A 20,784-nucleotide genomic window follows, 5' to 3' on the forward strand; every position below is an offset into this window, starting at 1 on the left:
TTAGCATCTTTTTCAATATGTCCCCAGTTGCTGATATTCAAGAATTTTAAAGAAATTGTTCCCAAACTATCATTTCAGATATTTATTGTAATAAAGATGTCCACATTGTGTTTGTTCTTTACTAAGTGATTCAGTTTTATCAGAGCAGCTGTGGCTATTTAGCACTTGAATAGCGGCTAACCTCAGTAAGCCAGTGCAGCACTTTTTTTCTTGTTTCATTTTCTGTGTGTTTAATGTAAAGGCATCAAGTAAATAGGTAGTACATACTTCCAAAGTCTCACAAAGAGTTACTTTGCCAAATTTTTGGTTGCTTGAATGAAACAACCACAAAGCATAATCATAAAATGTAAGAACTTCAGCCATTTTACCTTGTGTAAAATCCCACCACCAGTGTTGTCCTATCTTCACTCCAGTTTCCAGCATCCCCCTCCTTTGCCCCCTGGACTGCTAGGGTAACTGGTCCCCTCTGTGTTTAGCTTGTTGAAGATTGGCTATCGATTATGTTGTCATTGACTTTGGGTTTGGTGTTTAAGTTGGATCCTTTTTTATTTTTATTCAATGTTCATATGACTGTTTGGTTCTGGTACCATCCATTTTTTTCTCCCACAATATGAGGCAGAACAAGTTGATTCAAGTAATGTGGTTCTGTTTGAAAAAAAAGAAAAAAGAAAAAAACAACAAAGAAACAAAAAACCGGAGAAAGTCCATCTAGAGGTTATAAATATTTAAAAAGAAGAGAGGGAAATGAAGAAAAACATATACAAAATACAAAAAAAATCAATAAAAACAAAAGAAACAAAATTAATTTTGTTTGCTTTGTTTTTTGTTTTTGCATAGGCACAATAAGTAGGGGAAATTAGAACGAAAATTCCGTTGGCCTAAAAGATACAGGATTTCTCCACCCTTGAAACATACTTTCATGGGAAAAACTACAGGCTCCATACACGCTCCTTTTCACACCAAAGGACTTTTTATGGTGCTAAGAAAATTTCTGCTCAGTTGTGGATGATAGAATCAGGCCTCTAGCTTGAGATCTTGGTATTTGCACAAGTCTTAGGATGAAGCCTTGGATAGTGTCTTTCTTTAAGGTTCTACAGTTCTGTTCCATCACTATTGCTGTAATCAGTCTTCTGTAACTGGTTGTCTTGGTTTTTGCACAGATCCTAGGACGAAGTCTAGGATTATGTTTCCGGAAGACCTTTTATTATGTTTCTGGAAGACCTCTGTTGCAGTTGTCCAAGTTAGACCTCTAGAATTAGAGATCTTGATTATTGTACAAATCTGAGGTGGAAGCTTAAGCTAGGGTCTTTTTGGTCCCAGGATAAGTTCTGCCCAGTCCAATCTTCCTTCCATTTTTAAAATAAATTCAGTGTGGGATTTTTGTGTGTATGTTTTTATTTGGGGACAAGCCCTGTGGATTGAGGGTTTAGGAATCAATCCTGGCTGTACTCAAATGACTATATAAAGAGTGTGGTAGATTAAACCCAGGTCTGCAAGGCAAATTCCCTGCCTGCTGTATTACCTGCTGTAGATCACTCCAGCCACCACTGTTTGTTTTATGGTGTTTTGATTTTCCTTTTTTTAATTACACGTATTTAAGAATGGAAAACTGGAAATTACTTACGTGCTTTCCGAGGACTTTTTAGTGTTTAAGCAACGTTTTAAAAGAAGACCCACATTTTCTACTCTGATTGTACTAAGATTGCCTTGTTGTGGATTCAAGACTCTAGGAAGCTGTAAGGATGGCTTAGTGCTGGCAATTGATGGCAGAGATGATCTGGCAGAGTTAATAAAATGAGTATGTTGTTGCCAAATGAATGAATCTGAATTCTTTAGTACTTTATTTTTTTTGTTGTTCATATATCTTAGGGTTTCATGCAAAATTTCCTTTGAAAAAGATATGCTATTTAAAATAAATTATGATAAACTCACCCTTATATTACTAGTTTGTTCATAATCTCACTATATTGTTCCTAATCAATTCAAGGTTAACAAGATTGGTAGTTATCTGTGTTTTCTAATTTAAAACTTCTGTCCATCCCAGATGCTTACGTTTGATTGTACCATTGACATAGAAAACATATGTCAAAGAAGTTTTAGATTTTGACACTTAATAAAAATTAAATTGGTCACAGATGATAGAAGTTTTATGATGGTGTCATTAAAAAACATATCACTATAAATGGAAGACAAATGATACAGCTTGAACAATATTTTTATGGTTTAATTCAAATATGTTATATTAATTATAAAATAGAATTAAGTCTCTACTTGACATTTTGTCTTAGAATGTGAGGCTTAACAATAGTAAGAATAAAAATTTTCACTGTTATCAAACCACTGACTATTTTGTTTCCTTGAAAGATAGTTTCTTACTAATTATTGCCATGAAAATAAACAATTGAAATGAAAGATATGTATTAGACAATCATTTGATTTCATGCAATATAAGCATGAATCATAATTCATGCTGAGATTTTTTAGTTTTGTTTACTTCAAATTATTCAAAGAGCGAGAAACTTTTAAAGTGTTTTCTATTACATTTAAAATGCAACATATGCAAAACACAATATTTGAAATGCAAAAAAAAATGGAAGAGAGAAAGAAGAAAAATATCTGACAAAGCGGTAAGCTCAAGAGATGGCAAGAGCGAAACTGGTCACATTGTTGGCAGGAAATGTGCATTGGTGAAGGGATGGGTGTTGGACATTGCATGGCTAAAACTAACCTTGAACAGCTTTGTCGCTGCCATATGGCAATCTAATTAAAATTTTAAAAATGCAGTATAACACTCTCTTGTGGGCATTTTGCTAGCCGATGAGTACAAAAAATACAAAAAAATGCTAGCTCTTCAGTATGTTTGTTAAATCAGTATATTTAAATAAAAAGTTTTTTAAAGCAAAAACAAAAACAAGTTTCCTGCCACACTTCCACAAACAGAGAGAATTGTATTCTACTTGTTTCTATTAAATCCCAGATTACTGTGCATCAGAGGTTAACAAACTAAGGAAATGCCTAGGACTTAATGCAGTGAGAGAAGGAAATTTCTATAATTTCATTTGAAAGTATTGACAAAACAGAATCAAGTCTTGGGAAGAGATAGTGCCTCAAACTTCAAAGTTCAAGGTTCTAGCCTCATCATAAGAATTACAAACAACCCAGAACTAATGAGTAGATATGGAAAGAGAAATTATGTGTAGTTTTTTATCAGTAAAAGTATCTAAAAATTGTGATTTAGTGATAGAAGCATGATAGAAGTTCTAGGAAATAGATACCTAATAAACAGAAAAGGTCTCTAGAAATTAATTTCAAGTTTCATTGTAGAGTAGACCTGAACACATTTTAAAAGCAGAAGGCTTAAAGAGAGGAAAAACATACCATAGCAAGTGGTTTTCAGTGACTACAAAAAGAGCACTTATTTAAATAAACCAAAACAATGAACAATCAACAATAAACCAAAAGAGTGAACCAAAACAATGGGCATAAAAATTACTCATCAGTTGTGATAGATTTTGATTCGATATGAATAACACTAGCCTGAACTTTTGAATAAGAGTGTTTTAAAGAAAAGTTTTAGCTTAAGAAGTATATTAAATGTAGACTGGACAATATCACCAAGTAGGAAAGAATCTAAAAATGTAAGAAGTTATTATGTGGGTAGAAATTAGTTTCATGTCCTTTTTTTGGGGGGGGGGGGTTCGGGCCACACCCATTTGATGCTCTGGTGTTACTCCTAGCTAAGCGCTCAGAAATTGCCCCTGGCTTGGGAGGACCATATGGGAGGATCCTAAGGGACGCCAGGAGATCAAACTGCGTTCCTTCCTTGGCTAGTGCTTGCAAGGCAGACAGACACCTTACCTCTAGTGCCACCTCGCCGGCCCCTTATGTCCTATTTTTTATAAAGAGATATGACACATGGTTATATCACATATGGTAGGTTTAGTGTTCCATAATTCCCAGAGGAGAAGAAGGAATCCCATGCCCATCTGGGTATGACAAAAGACACTGGTCAGGTAGCAATTCCCCCCAATAAATAATCCGCACAGTTAGGAAGGTTTAGCAGGCAAAAAACTCACACTGCAAGCTGTTCACCCACAAGCCAGTTGTTTCAGCATTCTGGAACCAGGAACCTAAATGGCTGCTCCCAGTTTAAGCATCCTGAGTAATCTTTATTGAGATCAAAACAAAGCCCACCCTCAAGGGGTGGGAAAAAGCCAGATGAGAAGGCAATGGGAAAACAAAATCAAAGGAAACCAATTGAGATACATATGAGGACTAATTCAATGGCCTCTATCTACAAATGCACATTTGTAGGAAGAGTTTGTAAGACACATCAGCCTCAACCTGAACTTTCCTATTATCAGGGAGTTAAAGCTCAGGACATAATGTAACTTATTAAATATATACTCACTTTGAACTCATTTCTAGGTTCTTGTTTGATAAAGGATTATTCACAGTTTCATTTATTAACAAGTAACTTTGAAATAAATAGCTACATATTGAACACTACATTAAAACCTTGACTTTATTGAGATTCATCATTCAAAGTACCCATTTTCAGCTATGTCCCTTGGGAAAAATTTTTAAATCAAGGAAGGTCAGGGAAGTGATCATTATAAAGACAGCCATTGGAGTGGAAAGGTAGGTTCCATACACATTGCCAGGAATGATTGCTAAGAACAGAACAGACATAAGCCCTAAGCATAGCTGGGTGTGACCCCCAAACCAGAAAAAAAAAAAGACATTACTATATATGTACAAAAATGAGTAGATTGGGGCCGAAGAGATACCACATCGGTAGGGCATTTGCCTTACATGTAGATGGATGGTGGTTCGAATCCCGGCATCCCATATGGTCCTTCGAGCCTGCCAGAAGCGACTTCTGAGCGTAGAGTTAGGAGTAACCCCTGAGTGCTGCCGGGCGTGACCCAAAAACAAAAAAAACAAACAAAAAGAGTGAGCAAGATTCTCGAACCTTTCTTCAGCTCTTTTCTGATTATCATTACCCAAAGTAGCTAAACTAAAGTAAATTCTGGTTAAGGGGGGCAGGCAGTGAGGGATCAGGGATCAAAATAAAATTACTGATGTGTAAACTAAACTAGTTATAAGATTTTCAAAGGAAGTGGAGGTGGGTAGGCAGTGACTTGTTGACAAACTGTATCTTGATTTTTAGATCATTCTCTGTTAAACATTCAGTTAGTCCAGATTCCTAAATCATAGACCCATTTTTTCCTATATTACTTCTTGAGATTTTTTTCTCTTTTTACTTACTCCTAACTATTTTTTGCTTTCATTTGTGACTGATATTTAGCTATAAAAAGCTCATGGTGACAGAAGAGCTTTAAGAATTTCTAAAGGAAAAAAAGAAATTCTATTACTTTTTGAATTTATGTACTGCATTATAGAAATTATAAATTAACAATGTTTATTTGAACAAATGTCAGTTTGTTCAACTTGATTTCAACATGTAGTCATACAAATGCTTCACATTTACTTATAATTTTTACCAGTAGTTTGTGTTGCATGTGGAAAATTCAATTTGAATGACTTACTTCTCTTTTTTAATAGGGTGTGAAGAAAGGAGCTGAAACTTTCTGGTCAGAGCCTATTGAAAGACCTCCAACTTCACTTTCACAATGAAATGCAGCCATGGTGGACATTATAACTTTAAGAACATCAACAACAAAAATCTCTTAGGGAAAAAATTTAGACTATATAAAAATACTGTGTTAAATAAAGAAAATCTCTTTTTCAAGTAAAAGATTTTTTTTCTTTGACCATCAATAAAGCCAGTGCACTATTATATGCAATGTCTTTTAATTGTTTTATTTGCTAAGTGTTATCTTTCCTGTTCATCTGGTACTAACTCTCTTGCCTTCTGTGAAGTTGCATTCACAATATATGGAATACCTGTCGTATACTTACAGAATAAATTAATGTATATAGCTTGCCATATTTCTTACAATAATAATTTCAAGCCAAATAGCCTTTCTTAATGTGGTATTTTATAATCTAACACAAAAGGTGTTTAAAATAATAAAGTTGTTGTTAGCACTAGCTTTTTCGGCTATAATACTGCTTAAAAAGTATAGGTACACCTTTCCAGATAAATTGTTGATAAATCTTTCTAAATGTATCTTGTTGTATACAATAGAAACCCAATTCTGACAGACCTAAGCACCACATAGGATTAATTGGTTCAGTCACTACTAAACAGGTAGTAGGTTTCAGTTGGTTGAATTCAGTCAGTCCGAGGTATCACGAAAGGTCCTTGATTCTTCATATCTCTTGTCTCTGCTTGTTCTGGCTTTAATTTCTGTATCAGGTTGTCCCTTGTAGAGATAAGAGCAACTAAAAGCAATATAAGCAACTCTAAAAGATATTAAGTTTAAAGATGAGGTTCAGGTCATTGCCAGAAGTTAAAAAAACTACCAGAAGTTAAAATAACTTTCCTCCTTGAACCATATTTACCTGTGTTTAGCTACTTCTTTAATATAAACTTGTAACTTTGTGGATCTTTTGATTAGTTTAGACTAAATCAAAGTGCCCTAGTTGGGGTTGGTGTGCTTCCCTGGAATCATGTTTGTTTTTAAAATCAAGGCTTCGAAAGTAATTTTTTTTTTTTTTGGGCCACACCCGGTAACGCTCAGGGGTTACTCCTGGCTATGCGCTCAGAAGTTGCTCCTGGCTTGGGGGACCATATGGGACGCCGGGGGATCGAACCGTGGTCCGTCCAAGGCTAGCGCGGGCAAGTCAGGCACCTTACCTCTTGCGCCACCGCCCGGCCCCTCGAATGTAATTTTTATTAAATTTTGATTGGAGACAAAATTCAGTCTCACTTAGATTTAGATTAGAAATTAAGTTATGAATCTGGAATTGAATATGCTTATCAAAAGGAGAAGTATTAGAAAAGCAACAATAATATCCATTACAGAGTAGCAATGTGCTGGTATTGCAAACTTTTTTTTTGATAGAGCAATAATAGTTTTCCTATAGTCCCAGTTTAGTGAAACCAGAAGTGCACAGTTAAAAAGAATAAGATATAAAGAAAGATTAAGGGAGGATGACTAAAGTACAATTTTTGGCAAAAAGAAATAAAAGGACAAAATTGAATCCTTTGCTTTAAAGGTATTTTGGGGGGAGACTGTTAACTTTAAATTTTTTTTGGTGTGTGCATGCACAATGCATGTGTTGTTTTCTCAAAGGGAGGGGCTACACCCAACTTTAATCAGGATTTACTTCCAGATAAGTGATTAGGCATCACTGCTGGTTGTTCTTGGGTCCCTTCTGTGGGGTTGGGAATGAAATTCAGGTCAACTATGCAAGGCAAGTATTTAGCTCACTCACTTTCTAGTCCCCAAATTTCATGATTAGTCCAATCTCAAGCTCTTTTTCCCTTTTTCTATGTAGTTGTATCTCTTAGTGCACCTCACCTCACATATGTTACTCCATTTAACATATAGTTCAACTGAAGGCAAAGGAAATACAGAAGTGACAGGTGGCTATAAATGGAAAGAGACACATGTCTCACTGTGACTCAATCCATTCTTGTTCCCTTTGGGGATATATAGATTTGTTGTTCATCAAAGTTAATTAGTGTACAGAATGCTCACTATTCTCTCCCATTCCAATAATGGTTCCTGTTGATAAATATCTATTGAAACAATATAATGAGGAAATAGACAGTCCTAGCCATCAAAAAATGCTATTTAGTCATAAAAGGAATAAGACTAACATGTATAGAATGGAGAGAGAGAGAGAGACAGAGAGAGAGAGACAGAGAGAGAGACAAAGACAGAGACAGAGACAGAGACCTTAAGCAATACTGAATGGCACAATCCCTGCTGGAAAAAAATGTAGAAAGTGATTTTGAATTCAATATCATATGGTATACAAAGAATAGAAAGGAGAAGATTTAATTGAGAGAACAAAGTATTTAGATTTGTGATTTGTGAATTCTAGAGGTATTGCTCTAGAGTTAAAATTCAGAAGTTTATGTACAATGCCAATCCGATGTGTCACAGTGCATAGTTGGATGGAGGATAGATAGTGAATGAGTTCATTAAATCCACCAAATACACCAAGAGAAATGCAAGCTTTCTGAAAAATCAAGATAAGGCTTAGTCGAGTCACACAAGATTTTCATTTCTGGGTCAGAAAGATAATCCAGGGATAAAGTTGCCTGCATTGCATGGGGCCAACTATGGTTCAGTCTCTCCCCTGATTACTTATCAATCCCTGATCATCCCCAACCCCTCACCAAATCTTAAATTCTATTCTTTCATTTGCCAGATATGTAAACCCACCTGGAGGAAGAGTCTAACACATCTCTGCCCTGTAGAGAGGGCCTATAGAAGTGATTCCATTCCAGAAATAAATCTAGCTAAATTCTCAGTATTTTCAAATCTGAGGAACAATATGATGATAAAGGAATATTTTGCGAACACTTGTTTTTTTCCTATCTTTGAAAACACCTGAGACATACAAAGCTAAGACTTGCTATATTCCTAGACTAGAAAAAATTTAAAAGCTGTGCTCTTAGAGAAGATAGAGCTCAAAGAAGTGGTTATTAAATTATTAGAATCTGCTGATAAGAGTGTGAACTACCTTCAAGTACCAAGAATTCAGCGGTCTAGGGGAAAATGAATATAAAACAATGGTCATCAAGTAATGAGTTCTTAGGGAAACTAGAATGAAGAGAAGACATTAACTCCTATTCTTCAGAAGTAGTAGCCAATCCATGATAGAGGACTCCCTCCACACACCAGGATCTAAATTTAGATATTTCTCTTGATCTGGGGTTGATATTGGGGGGAAAAAAGCTTAGACTTTCCTGGCATCATGGTGACCTTTCCATGCTGATTTTCTATTCTGCCTTTCAAATTTTATGACTGGTTCGATGGAAAGGGTTAAAATCTTAAGACTTTTCTTGCTATTGTAGTCAAGTGCACATTATATTATTCATAGCAATGAACATTCTAAAGAGAATTATGATGACATACTTAGTTTCACACTAGGATGGCCTTAAGTAAATAAAAGGATTTAATTTAGAGACTGCAGGGGCCAGCTGCAGCAAGTCTATTATTTGGGATTTTAGAGACAAGAAGGATCCAGGTAGACTCCCCTCATATTTTTAATATTAAATTTAAAATAGCTGTAGTCCAGAAAAATACCCTCATGGAAGGGCAGGCAGGTTACCTCTTTTTATGTCAACTAGCTTGAAAGATATAGAAATATCCATAATTACCATAGGCTGTTAAAACTATTTAAGGTTATTAAAAGAACAAAGTTTAGAGGAATGTGGTGCCATTTTAACTTCAGGGGGTAAACTCTTGGCCTTTCATCACTAAAGAAAGGCAATTTTGTTAAAGTTCAAGTAATCACAAGAATTCTACTTCTGGTCAGACAGACTCAAGTGGATAGATTTGCCTTTCACGCCTGAAACACTTAAAAACTGGGCAAAATACATGTTACTGAAACTCAAGACTGATTATGAGGCAGCTAGGAACAGTGACTCTAATTATATGTGAAGTAGCTAAGTGAGCCTTACAGATACTCAGATGATTCCAGAAGGAAGATTTGATGTATGGGGAAAAGTTTTCCAATTGTCAAGATGGAAAGTGGTAGGAAGGCAATGCCTTTTGTCTCCATGAGTTGAGTGAGATAAGGGAAGAAATGGTAGGGAGATTTTTGCAAGGCAGAATAATAAAACAGAAGACCTGGATTTAGACAGAGTTCTTATATATGTTATAAAAAACATGAGCCCACAAATTACCAAACAGTATTTAACCAAACAAATTGTTCCTCAGACATTGTTGAGAAAATGAAGAGACAAACCAAAAACTTGTCTAGCAGACTTTTTTCCAAAATACATAAAAAAAAAAAAACTTAAAAATACGAACACAAACAACCCAATGGAAAAATAGAGAAGAGATTGTACAGGGGTTTGGCTCTTGCCTGGCATATATCGCTACCCCTCTTGTGTTCCAGCATATATTTCTCTGAGCATAATCAGGCATCACCCTTTAACACAGAGGCAGGGTTCCCCTGATCACTGCTGGGTGTGACTCCAACTTTCTTCTCAAAGGAAAATAAAAAATGGAAAAAGATTTGAAGAGACCAGAGAAATTGGATGCATAACAGATAAGCAGCTGCTCAACCTCATTAAGAAAATACAAATTAAGACCACATTAAGCACTCACTACCTTCTCTGAATATGAATAAAGTTGAACAGATTTGCCATATCATACATATTTGCACTTCACCATTTTAGAGCATCATCAGATGAATCAGCCACTCAGAGGCTGTGGAAGAGAGAAAGCAGGGTTTGCGTCTAAGTTACACTATTTTCTAACTGGCAAATTATTTAAATTTTAACCTTAAAGCAAATTTCTAAAATAGAGATAAGCTTTTTTGTGCTTCTGTTAAATTTTTAATTGATCTTTTAATATCACTAGTTCTAAGATCCAGACCAGATAATGTGCAGAGGTGTATTTTGCCAATTCTGTGCAAGGAATAGGATCTGGAAGTAGTTGGTGTGAAAAATGAGGGTGGTGGGATGTCACTGGATGAGAAGCTCTGGATCAGCATTGACAATATATATATATATATGAAGTCATCGGAATCAGGATAATAACTAATGAGTGGAGGTGCCAGTCTGTACAGGACTCGCATGCAAGAGAGCAGACACATGTAACATTGTCAGGTGTAAACTTTTTTTCACAAGTCCAGCATTTACTATATATACATATATAATAGGGTTTTTCAAGAACATATGTATAAAACCTTTATTGAAATTGTAAAAACTTTAAAATTCTCCAAGTTTGTTGAAAAACTTGCAGCAAAATCTCACCTGAAATTATTATGAATATTCATATTTGACTAGGGGTATTGCATCCTGTACCACTTGAGGGTTAAATTTTATGTTTTAAATTTAAACATTCTGCCTTATATTTCAGATAAAGTATTGTGGACAGATATTTCTTTTCTTTTTTTTTTTGGTGTTTGGTTTTGGGTCACACCCAGCAGTGCTCAGGGGTTACTCCTGGCTCTATGCTTAGAAATCGCTCCTGGGAGGCTCGGGGGACCACATGGGATGCCGGGATTCAAACCACTGACCTTCTGCATGCAAGGCAAACACCTTACCTCCATGCTATCTCTCTGGCCCCGTGGATAGATATTTCTTCATAGTTTTTCTTGAATGTGGAAAACACTATCATTGCTGTACTCATATTATTGACTCTGGAGAAATAGAAATTTAAAATAAGCCAAACTCTTTACCCAAAGTCTTATTGTAGAGTGTGAGGCTTGTGCTGCAGCACAACACAAGGAGCTAGAGTTCAAGCAGTCTCACTTCTCTAGAGGAGTTTGAACAAAGTTTTCAGAGAGGGCTGGGAGAATGTTCAGCATAAAAGAACATATCTCTCATGCATCAAAACCAGTTTGATCCCTTGCATCATATGGCCTACCAAACACCAGCAGATATAGCCATGGGGATACCCAAATACTACTGGTTGTATTCCAAAAGTTTCTACGTATCACCAGCATAGTCCTGGTGGTCCCTAAAACCAAAGAACCAAAGCAGTACTACATCTTTGAGCCTTTGCCTTGTGTAAGCACTTGTGAGTTGGCCAATCTGTGACTGCTATACACAGTTCTCTTTATAATTGTTGAGTTGAATTTCAAAAAATATATATGTATATATATCACAACTTCCTTTTGCAGTTATACATTTAATGGAAATTTAGATTGGTTCCATAGTTTAAGTGCTACTCTACTAGCTACATGACCCACCTAATCAAATTGTGTTTAGATCTTCTGATTTTTATTACATTGTCTATAGACTAAGCAAATCACAGTACTTTATACATGTATGTACTCAGCAAATGCTACCTCATTTATCAGATATATTTCAGTTTTGATTTACTTGCTTTCTATCTCAGTCTCTGGATTAATTCATACGTTCCTTCATTTAAATATTCATTAAACACAAGATACCCGGCATTGCATTGTGATAGAGTCTGCGGATCTAAAGATGAATAATTGAAAATTTTTCTGGGCATTATGTGCCAGGGGAGGAAAAAAAATCAATTGATAAATAAATACAGTAGAGGATAAGAGAAAGTAAAAGATACAAGGAGTCCAGAAGAGAACACCTTGACTCTTCTCCAAAGTCTGTGGAGACAGAGAGGTAGATTTGTGGTTGCCTTTACTCTGGTACTTCATAAATGTATCCAAAGAAAATGTTTTTTCAACCACACTGTCTTTGCAGTTCTTTAAAAGAAAAAGATTCTTTCCAGTTATTATTTTACCCTCCTACCAATAAAATTGGGAAGAAAAACGAACTGGTAGTAATAGATACTAGTTGCATCTACTTTATTAAATTCTAAAATGAAAAAAGTACTTGAAACAAAGGCCTCAGTGGTTGGAATATGTAAAACAGCTCCAAGCATCTGGGGCGTGGGTGACATGGCTTTTAATGGTAAAAAAAACTCATGCCTTTCAAGAGTGGGGCCTAGATTTGGTTCTTAGTATGACAAAAGATGAAAAATACAATTTAAAAGTCATTACCTAAGAATTTAGTACTAAACATGGGTGTTTTATTTGTCAAAGACGTTTTTTCATTTATACTAACAAAATTAAAAAGACCCATTCAGTCCTGTTACTTAGATATGCATCCCCTCCTGTGTCTGCAGTTGTCCCAGAAGATGGGTTGGTTGTAGCAGAAAAGCTTTCAGTCTTCCTATTCAGGAGAAGTTAACACATGCTGAAGCAATGACCCCTTCCATAAAAAGAGAAATGGGTTGCCCTTGGAATATCCAGAGAACACATATGATTTATTGGAAGGGCTTTTTTGGAAGAAAATAGTTGTGCTTTCATTGCAACCATTTTGAGGACAATTCCTTATAAAATTTGTTTACTTTTTTTGTTTACTTTTTTTTTAAATATAATTTTTATTTTGATCATAGTGGCTTACATATTGTTGACAATAATATTTTAGGTACATATTTACATAAAATCAGGGGGCCTTCCCATCCCCAAATTGTCCTCCCTAACCCTCCGTTTTTGTCCTACCTCCCATTTCCTCTTCCCTCACCCTCAGGGCGGTTAGAATATATGGTCCCCTCTGTATCTAACCTACTACTTAGTAGTCTTGCATCAGTTTGGTCTTGCTGCCTCCCTTATTTCCCCCTGTAAGTGGGGGCAGGGCTAGCTAGTTCAAGTTACATGGTTTTGCCTGAAAAAGAGAAAGTAAATAATCTGGGGTAAGGGTCTAATACCCCGAAAATGGGTAGAATCCTTCTAGAGGTTCTCATCATCAATTTGGGAAGTGAATGAGAACAAGAAGGTGAAACACTCCACCAGTACCAAAGGAAGTGTCAAATATCCAGTGAGGACTCCGGTTATATCGATAGGCACCACAAAAAACAGATAAAAAAAATATTAAAAAAAAATAAGAAACAAACAAACAAAAAAGAAAAAACAACAACAACAACAACAAAAAAAAAACACGCCGTGGTCTTGAAATAAGAAACATGGCGTAGCACAAAACGAAAGAAGAGAAAGGAAGAGAGAAAAAAAAATAAGACTAATTGGGGACAACAATTTCAATAATCACATCCAAACAGAGAAATCGACCAAAATAGCTAGGTAAATAAAAAATAATAATAACGATAATAAATGAAGGTAAGATATATATATATATATATATAAATGTCCAAGGTTTTGTGTTTTTTGTATTTTTGTTTTTTTTTTCCCTCCTGCCCTGGCACAGTAAATATTGGGGTTATTCGAAAAGGAATTCACTTGCCCTATGCGAAATGGGGTTTCTCCGTCCTTGGAGTATAGTGTCATGGGATCAGCTCTTTGCTCAGGATCATTACTCTCCCGGTGGTGTTTTTTTTTTTTTGGTGTGTGGAAGACTTCTGCTCTGTCCAGGGTGATACAGTCAGAGCTCTGTGTTTAGAGGTCTCAGTATCTGTACAGATCCTGAGGTAGGACTTATGGTGAAGTCAGTCTTTGTGAATCTAGAGGTTCCGTTACCTCAGTGCCATTTTAATCCATCTTCTGTGGTTGGTGGTCTTGGTCTTTGCACTGAACCTAGGATGGCATCTAGAATAGCGTCTTTCTTTTGTTTACTTTTTTATCCTCCCCTATCTCTTGGCACTGTGCCTGATAGATAAAAGATATTCCCAAATGATAGTTAAATGAGAACTAAAATTATGTTTGCTAAATGCAACATGCTCTGTAGCTACATTCAGAAATAATTTACTATTTAATCAAGAAAATAAATCTGTAAGTCTCGGTGGTGACAGATGTTCACTAAACTTACTTGTGATTATTTTACAGTGGTATTTTACAGTTGGTTTTTTGTTGTCTACTCCAAACTAATATATGCTAATCATATCTTTATTATTTTAAAAAGAAGTAATTTACACTAAACAACTTGTAAATCACTTTTGTAAGTTGAATTCATTTAATGCAAGTATTTCAGTCTTTGTTTTTGAATATTTTTGTTTTTTATTAATAATTTATTTAAGCACTGTGTTTACAAACATGTTTGTAGTTGGGTTTCAGTCATAAAATATATGCCCTCCCTTCACCAGTGCAACTTTCCTGCCACCAATGTCCCCCATTTTACTCCTTCCTCACCCCTTGCCTGTTTTCTGGACAGGCATTCTATTTTTCTCTCTATCAATGTCATGGTAGTTGTTAGTGTAGTTATTTCCCTAAGTGTGCTCAGCATTCTTTGCAGTAAACTTTATTTCAGTCTTTGGTTCTAAAGTATACACTTGGTTTCATGGTGGTTTTACTTTTCTATGTTCCCTGTATCCATGTTTACATGGATATAAGACATACACATTGTTCTTTGTTGTTTTAACAGCACCTGGTGCTGAAGGTTGTGTATTGTTTTGATTTCTATTCTCACAACGTCTACTTCAGGATTATAGGGTAACTCTACTTAGGAGCCTTACGGACAGATGCCAGAGTCTTAACTTGTGCATAATTGGCTGCTTCCTGTTCTCAGGAGACACATAATTCATGGATTTAGGGAAGTCTGCCATGCCTTTCAGCTCTATTAGGCAGTAATTCATCTTTGGAGAAAGGGGATGCCACACCAAAAGGTCAAAGCACCACACCAAAAGGTCTTGGCATCCTATAGAAAGAATGTGCTCCAGGTCTTTCTCCAGCCTTCCAGGTGAGACAGAGCAACCTGCAACAAATTTCACCTCCATTTCCCAAATGGTCCAGAACAGCCCTGAGTGCATCTTCGCAACCCTTTTAGATGGTGATTTCTTGATTCCTCTTTCAAAGGAGAAGGATAACTTCTGACTCAGAGCAATTACTGGATCTTCCTATCGCCCACTCCCACCCACCCACCCACCTCATGAAGCCCTCTAGGCATTGGAGTCAGGAAGGTCCCTGACTGCACAGGCTTTTCTTGGCACCCAAAGCAAAGGCTCTGGGGCGCTTTCCATTTGTCACTTGCCAAAAGCTGTAGCCAGCGCGCAGTCCAAGTGCCTTGGCTTGAAAGCGTTCCAGCGCAATGTTCTGTGGGTTTGAGGTTTGCCCTCACTCGCACTCACCGTGTGTGGGAAGTTCCCCTGGGAAATGAGGTGACAGCTTGGCATGCCAGATTTATGAAAGATCTTCCGCGGTGTGTGTCTGAGGCCAACTTCAGCAATGGAAAGCAGCCAGGCTTTTTGAGGAGGATTACAGCTTGTCAATTATTTTCAAATGCACTTCGGTGTGTTACTTTCTTCTTATTCTCAAAGTCTGAATGAGGCAAGTTGTTTTTCTATTTTCTTTTCTTTACTTTTAAAGTTCACAGAATTGGAAGGCCTGATTTTGCATTTTCTGATTATATTCCCTATGTAAACCTGCAACTTAACTGTTCTGTTTTGGCATCAATGGCCTGTAAGGAATCTCCTGACAAGTAAATACTTGTTAGCAGAGACCATTCCCTACTCCCTTTCTGCTCTGGGCTTTATTTGCACTTTGCTTCTAGACTATAATGCTTTGTTTTGTTTTTTGTTTTTATTAAGATCATCAATTTAATTATGTACATACTTAAAAGTTTAACCCATTAAATCTATAGTTTTCCTGAAAATGCTCTTTGCCAGATGTACAGTTCCAGTAGATGTTATACCATTAGTTTTTAAAGCATAAGGCTGGAGAGTTTTCTTTTTAGATAGAGAAAAATATGCCTAGCTAGATATTAGAAGAAATAAGAAATATGCATGAAATGAGTTAGAAATAAAATAATAGGATTATGTCAGGGAGAGGTATTGTAGGAGAAAGAGATAAAACGGGAAGAAAATGAAAACTATACTATTAGTTGAGTTGCAAACACCAGCAAATTTCTGTCATCAAGGAAGGCAGAGATTCTCACCACTCTGTTTATTCTATCTGCATCTTCCCTATTTTGAGCTACTCACACCCTTCCACCTTTTTGTTGTGCTTGTTTAATTCTTTTCTTTTCAATTTTTTTTTTGTTTTGTTTTTGGGTCATACCCAGTGGTGCTCTAGGCTTACTCCTGGCTCTATGTTCAGGTATCACTTCTGGTGTGGATGGCAACCTTATGGAGTACTGGGATCAAATCTTGGTTGGCTGCATCCAAAGCAAGGGCCCTGACCTCTCTATTATCTCTCTGGTACAGGTATTTTGTTTGTTTGTTTGTTTGTTTTTTTGTGCCATACCTGGTGATGCTCAGGGGTTACTCCTGGCTATGTGCTCAGAAATTGCTCCTGGCGTGGGGACCATATAGGATGTGGAAGGATTCAACTGAAGTCTGTCCTGGGTCAGCCGTGTAAAAGGCAAACGCCCTACCACTAACCCAGGTATTACTATGTGTGTAATTTCTCACTATCATATCTCACCAACTACATCCTAAGCTCTTTCTTTTTATAGGTGTAGGAATGTGATTAGCAAGTTGTGGCTCCCTTAGGAACTGTCATAAGGAATGAGACATCATCCATAGTGAAAGTATCTAAGTGGGTCTGGCCACTTCTTCTGACAGGTTGCTATCCATGAGCCTATGCTGACCTTTGTGAGAATCAGACAAGAGTTTGTTGTTTTCTAAAACCTGATTTCTTTCAGCTCCTCCTTTAACTCAATCTTGAGCGAGGCCCTGTCTCCACTAATGTTGCAGGTCACTCAGGAAGGAATCAGTGCCAGCCAGACATATGGCTTCACAACTGCACAGCACTGGCTTGGAGCTGTTCTCAGGATATGCTCCTCACCAAAACTCTATCATTGAGCATGTGGGGACATCATTTTGTGAGTTTGCCATGAATAAAGGAACATGATGAAGAACCTCTGTATATGCAATAAATTTCTTCCCTCAACTGATTCCACTGCCAAGTCTCAGCTTCCACTTTACTTTTTCCTTTATGGTTTTTGGGTCACAACAGGCTGTGCTCAGGGCCTACTCTTGTCTCTGCATAGGGATTACTCATGGCAGAGCTCAAGGTGCTGAGAATTTAACCTGGGTAAGCTATGTACAAAGCATGGCTCCATGCACCTCCACTTTTTTATAAAGCATAAACCTCCTTCTTTGGACTTGCTGTCATCTGAGATAACACATTGAAAGTTATTTCCCTACTTCCTTACTTGTTACTTGTACTAACTCTAAGCCAGGGGTCTTCAAACTACCGCCCGCGGGCCACATGCAGCCCGCAGAGGAGTCTGATCCAGCCCGCCAGCAGTGAGCGCTGTTTGGTTGCCAAGATACCTGCCAGCATATACACTCAGTGTATACCTAAATATCAGGAACCATGCACTCAAAATGGTGACCATCTTTGGTAGCACTTATGCCTGTGAACAGACTTTTTCAAGAATGAAACATCTGAAATCTCCAACCAGATCAAGATTAACCGATGCCCACTTGCATCACTTGTTACGGCTGGCAGTGACAAATATGGAACCGGACATTGACCATCTCATTAGCCAAAAGCAGGCCCACAGTTCCCATTGAAATACTGGCATGTGATCTGTTTATTTATAAATGGTTTTCATTTTATTTATATAAGATATGTGCAGTGTGAGTAGGAATTAGTAGCTCATAAAACCTGGCCCTCCAGCTCTCTAAGGGACCGTAATCCGGCCCCCACTTTAAAAAGTTTGAAGACCCCTGCTCTAAGCTTTCAAAAGACAACCCCAGGGAAAAACTCCCTGTGTTAGCTGTTGGCTAACACAGCCCAGTAGTAAACTCCTTGCCTTTGGAAACAACTTCAACTCTCAGCCTCTTGGGGGTTGATCTCAGCTGCTTAAGCATTTCATTGTCCCAAGTTACACCTTTTTGGGGTGCCTATCTCTAATGTAGGGATCTGTCCATCTCTGCCTGATAGCACAGATCTGAAGTTTTACTCCAGTGCCAGAGCTTTGTGGTAAATTTGGCCAAGCCATCAGGACCTGATTTATCGCTTGGATTTTCTGTCTGTCCACCTCATATTTGACCCTTACTTTCACATATGCTTATCACTTGGACACTCACCAATGAACATTCTTTACTTTCAGTTCCATCCTAGAGTCTATCACCTGGAGATCACCCTATAGGTGAATTTTAAGAAAGAGATAGCTTAATTGATCAAGCACATACAGAAGATCAGGGTTTGATTCCTTAGTAGTGCATGTAAGGACTGAGATGTACTAACTCAGGTGAAAGAACGGAGAAAACACCCGTAGTGATAGTGAAGTGGTAGGACATTTGCCTTGCATGCGACTGACCCAGGATGGACCTGGGTTTGAGTCCCGGTGTCCCATAATGGTCTCCCAAGCCAGGAGTGAGTATGGAACATAAAGCCAAAAGTAAGCCCTGAGAGTCACCGGGTGTGGCCTGAAAACCAAAAGTAAAATAACTGAGAAAACAATATAAGTTAGTGTGGAAAGTAACTACCAAAAAATCTTCAATCCTGGTGCTCATTAAGTGTGAGTATGTGGCCTCAGACCAGCTATAAAAACTCCAGTCTTCCTTTCAAAAGGAAGAAGTTTTAATAGCTCCCAAGTTCACTTCCCCATTGTCCCCCCCCCCCCACCTTTTTTGGACTGAATTCATAGTTCTAGGAATATTTAGCAACTGTTTAGCTGTGAGTGAAGGTTTCCAGAGATGAATCCAAAACTGTACATGGAGGAGACAAACCTGAAAAAGAAGAAAATGAACCATTTGAATGGATGTCAAGAATCTAACATCCCCTGGAAACTGTCATTCTGACAGTCTATGGACAAGCACTATGATGAGATTCCTTTAATAATCACTTATCAGGCTTTCAAGGTGGATGAGGTGAGAAGAGAGGATATAGATTGGCAGAGAGGGAATAAGGCTAGAAACAATATGGGAGAGAAGTCAGATAGAAAAGAAAACCCAGAATCATAGTTGACATTTAAGACGAAAAGATTGACACAGAGAAATATTTTGTAACCACAAAAGTAAAACTGATTGAGAAACTAGAAGTTGGATCCAAAAAGAATGTTGGGGAATTTCATTTGGGTTTCAGGATCCTCTTTTGTTTATAGTTTACCTTTATTAAAACAATAGTTCAATTCATCAAATAATCTTTTTTAGTGAAGCAAGATGGAAATGGAAAACTATTATTTAATTTATTATTTATTATTATATAATTATTTGTTGTTATTAATTTTATTTATCATTGAATTAGAAATTAATCATTGAAATGTATTCAGAAGGAAAAGAGGAGAGAGAGACAAAGAATACATAAAAAGAGAACACAGACTTCTCCAGAGGCAGGAAAAGTCACAAGTGTTAGAGACAAGCAAGCAAGAGGCCTCTCTAAGGGAGAGCATGGGCTTGAAGGAGCAAGACCCTATTCATCAAATAAGTAAATGGCTGGCTTTATCTGTTAGGCTTCTTTGGTGCAATCCAAAAATGGGGAAGCAAAATGATAAAAATTTATAATCAGAGGAGAAGGTGGTTAACAGAACAGAAGAAGGAGCCCAAGATCAGACTCTGAGAAGCTTATAACTCTAATGGAATCAGCAAAAGTGAAGCTTTTCCAATACCTGCTTCCAAACTTTTCATTCTCTGAAGACTCAATGTTCCAGGAGAGTAGGCACAAAAACTCACTAGAATCAGTGCCCAGATGTGAACTGTCAGCTCTGACTGACTGTCCTATTGTGACTGAAAAGAGTCTATTCTCCAGAACAATCAAAATTTTGTAATCAAAGCAAGACAAAAAAGAATAGATGCTGGGTCAGCAACAATTTCACATGTTCTGTACACTACACATTCTATAGTGCAGTCCTAGAAATTCTGGGTATTTCTCTAGAGCTGGTAAACATCAGTGTGGAGCAATCAATGTAATGAGACTTCCTTGAATTCTGTGTCATGACTGATTTACTTCCAAAACAGTGTTAAGAAAAAGCTTTCCAAAAGGCACATCTCAAAATATTTCTCCCCACTAAAATCTTTAAGTGACTTTCCCAAACCTTTTCATTAGCAAGAATAAAGAGACCTTCAACTTACCAACTTAAAATTTTAAGTAATTAAAATTAAGGGACTTCAGGATAACAAGTAATCTACCCTGTATGTTCAACCCCAATCCTTCTTCTCTTGCCTCCCTTAGATTTACAGTACTTGAATTATATTTGTGACTGGGTTATTTTTTCTTTTCCTTTGATTAAAATGGAAAAGCAAAGGCTTTGGGGCTCAATGTTTCCTTGATCAGAATTGACAGATATCTTTGAGAGAGGATGGAACTGAGAAACACAGTATGGATAATTCTGAACTGGAGGTAGAAATGACATGTCTTATATTCTGGATGTCT

The 20,784-nt window shown here is 37.1% G+C and overlaps 1 protein-coding gene across 2 annotated transcripts in view; it reads left to right on the plus strand.

Annotated features, from left to right (window-relative positions):
• Window positions 1-5,788, plus strand: part of TDRD3 (tudor domain containing 3) — a 138,580-nt gene extending 132,792 nt beyond the window's left edge. For both annotated transcript variants that reach the window (XM_049778950.1, XM_049778951.1), the window contains one exon: window positions 5,569-5,788. In XM_049778950.1, coding sequence (XP_049634907.1) covers window positions 5,569-5,575 — 7 coding nt within the window. In that variant the 3' untranslated portion in view covers window positions 5,576-5,788. The remainder of the gene's footprint in view (window positions 1-5,568) is intronic.
• Window positions 5,789-20,784: the final 14,996 nt, after the last annotated feature.

The sequence above is a fragment of the Suncus etruscus genome, chromosome 8 (genome assembly GCF_024139225.1).
Source record: "Suncus etruscus isolate mSunEtr1 chromosome 8, mSunEtr1.pri.cur, whole genome shotgun sequence".
Classification (NCBI taxonomy): domain Eukaryota; kingdom Metazoa; phylum Chordata; class Mammalia; order Eulipotyphla; family Soricidae; genus Suncus; species Suncus etruscus.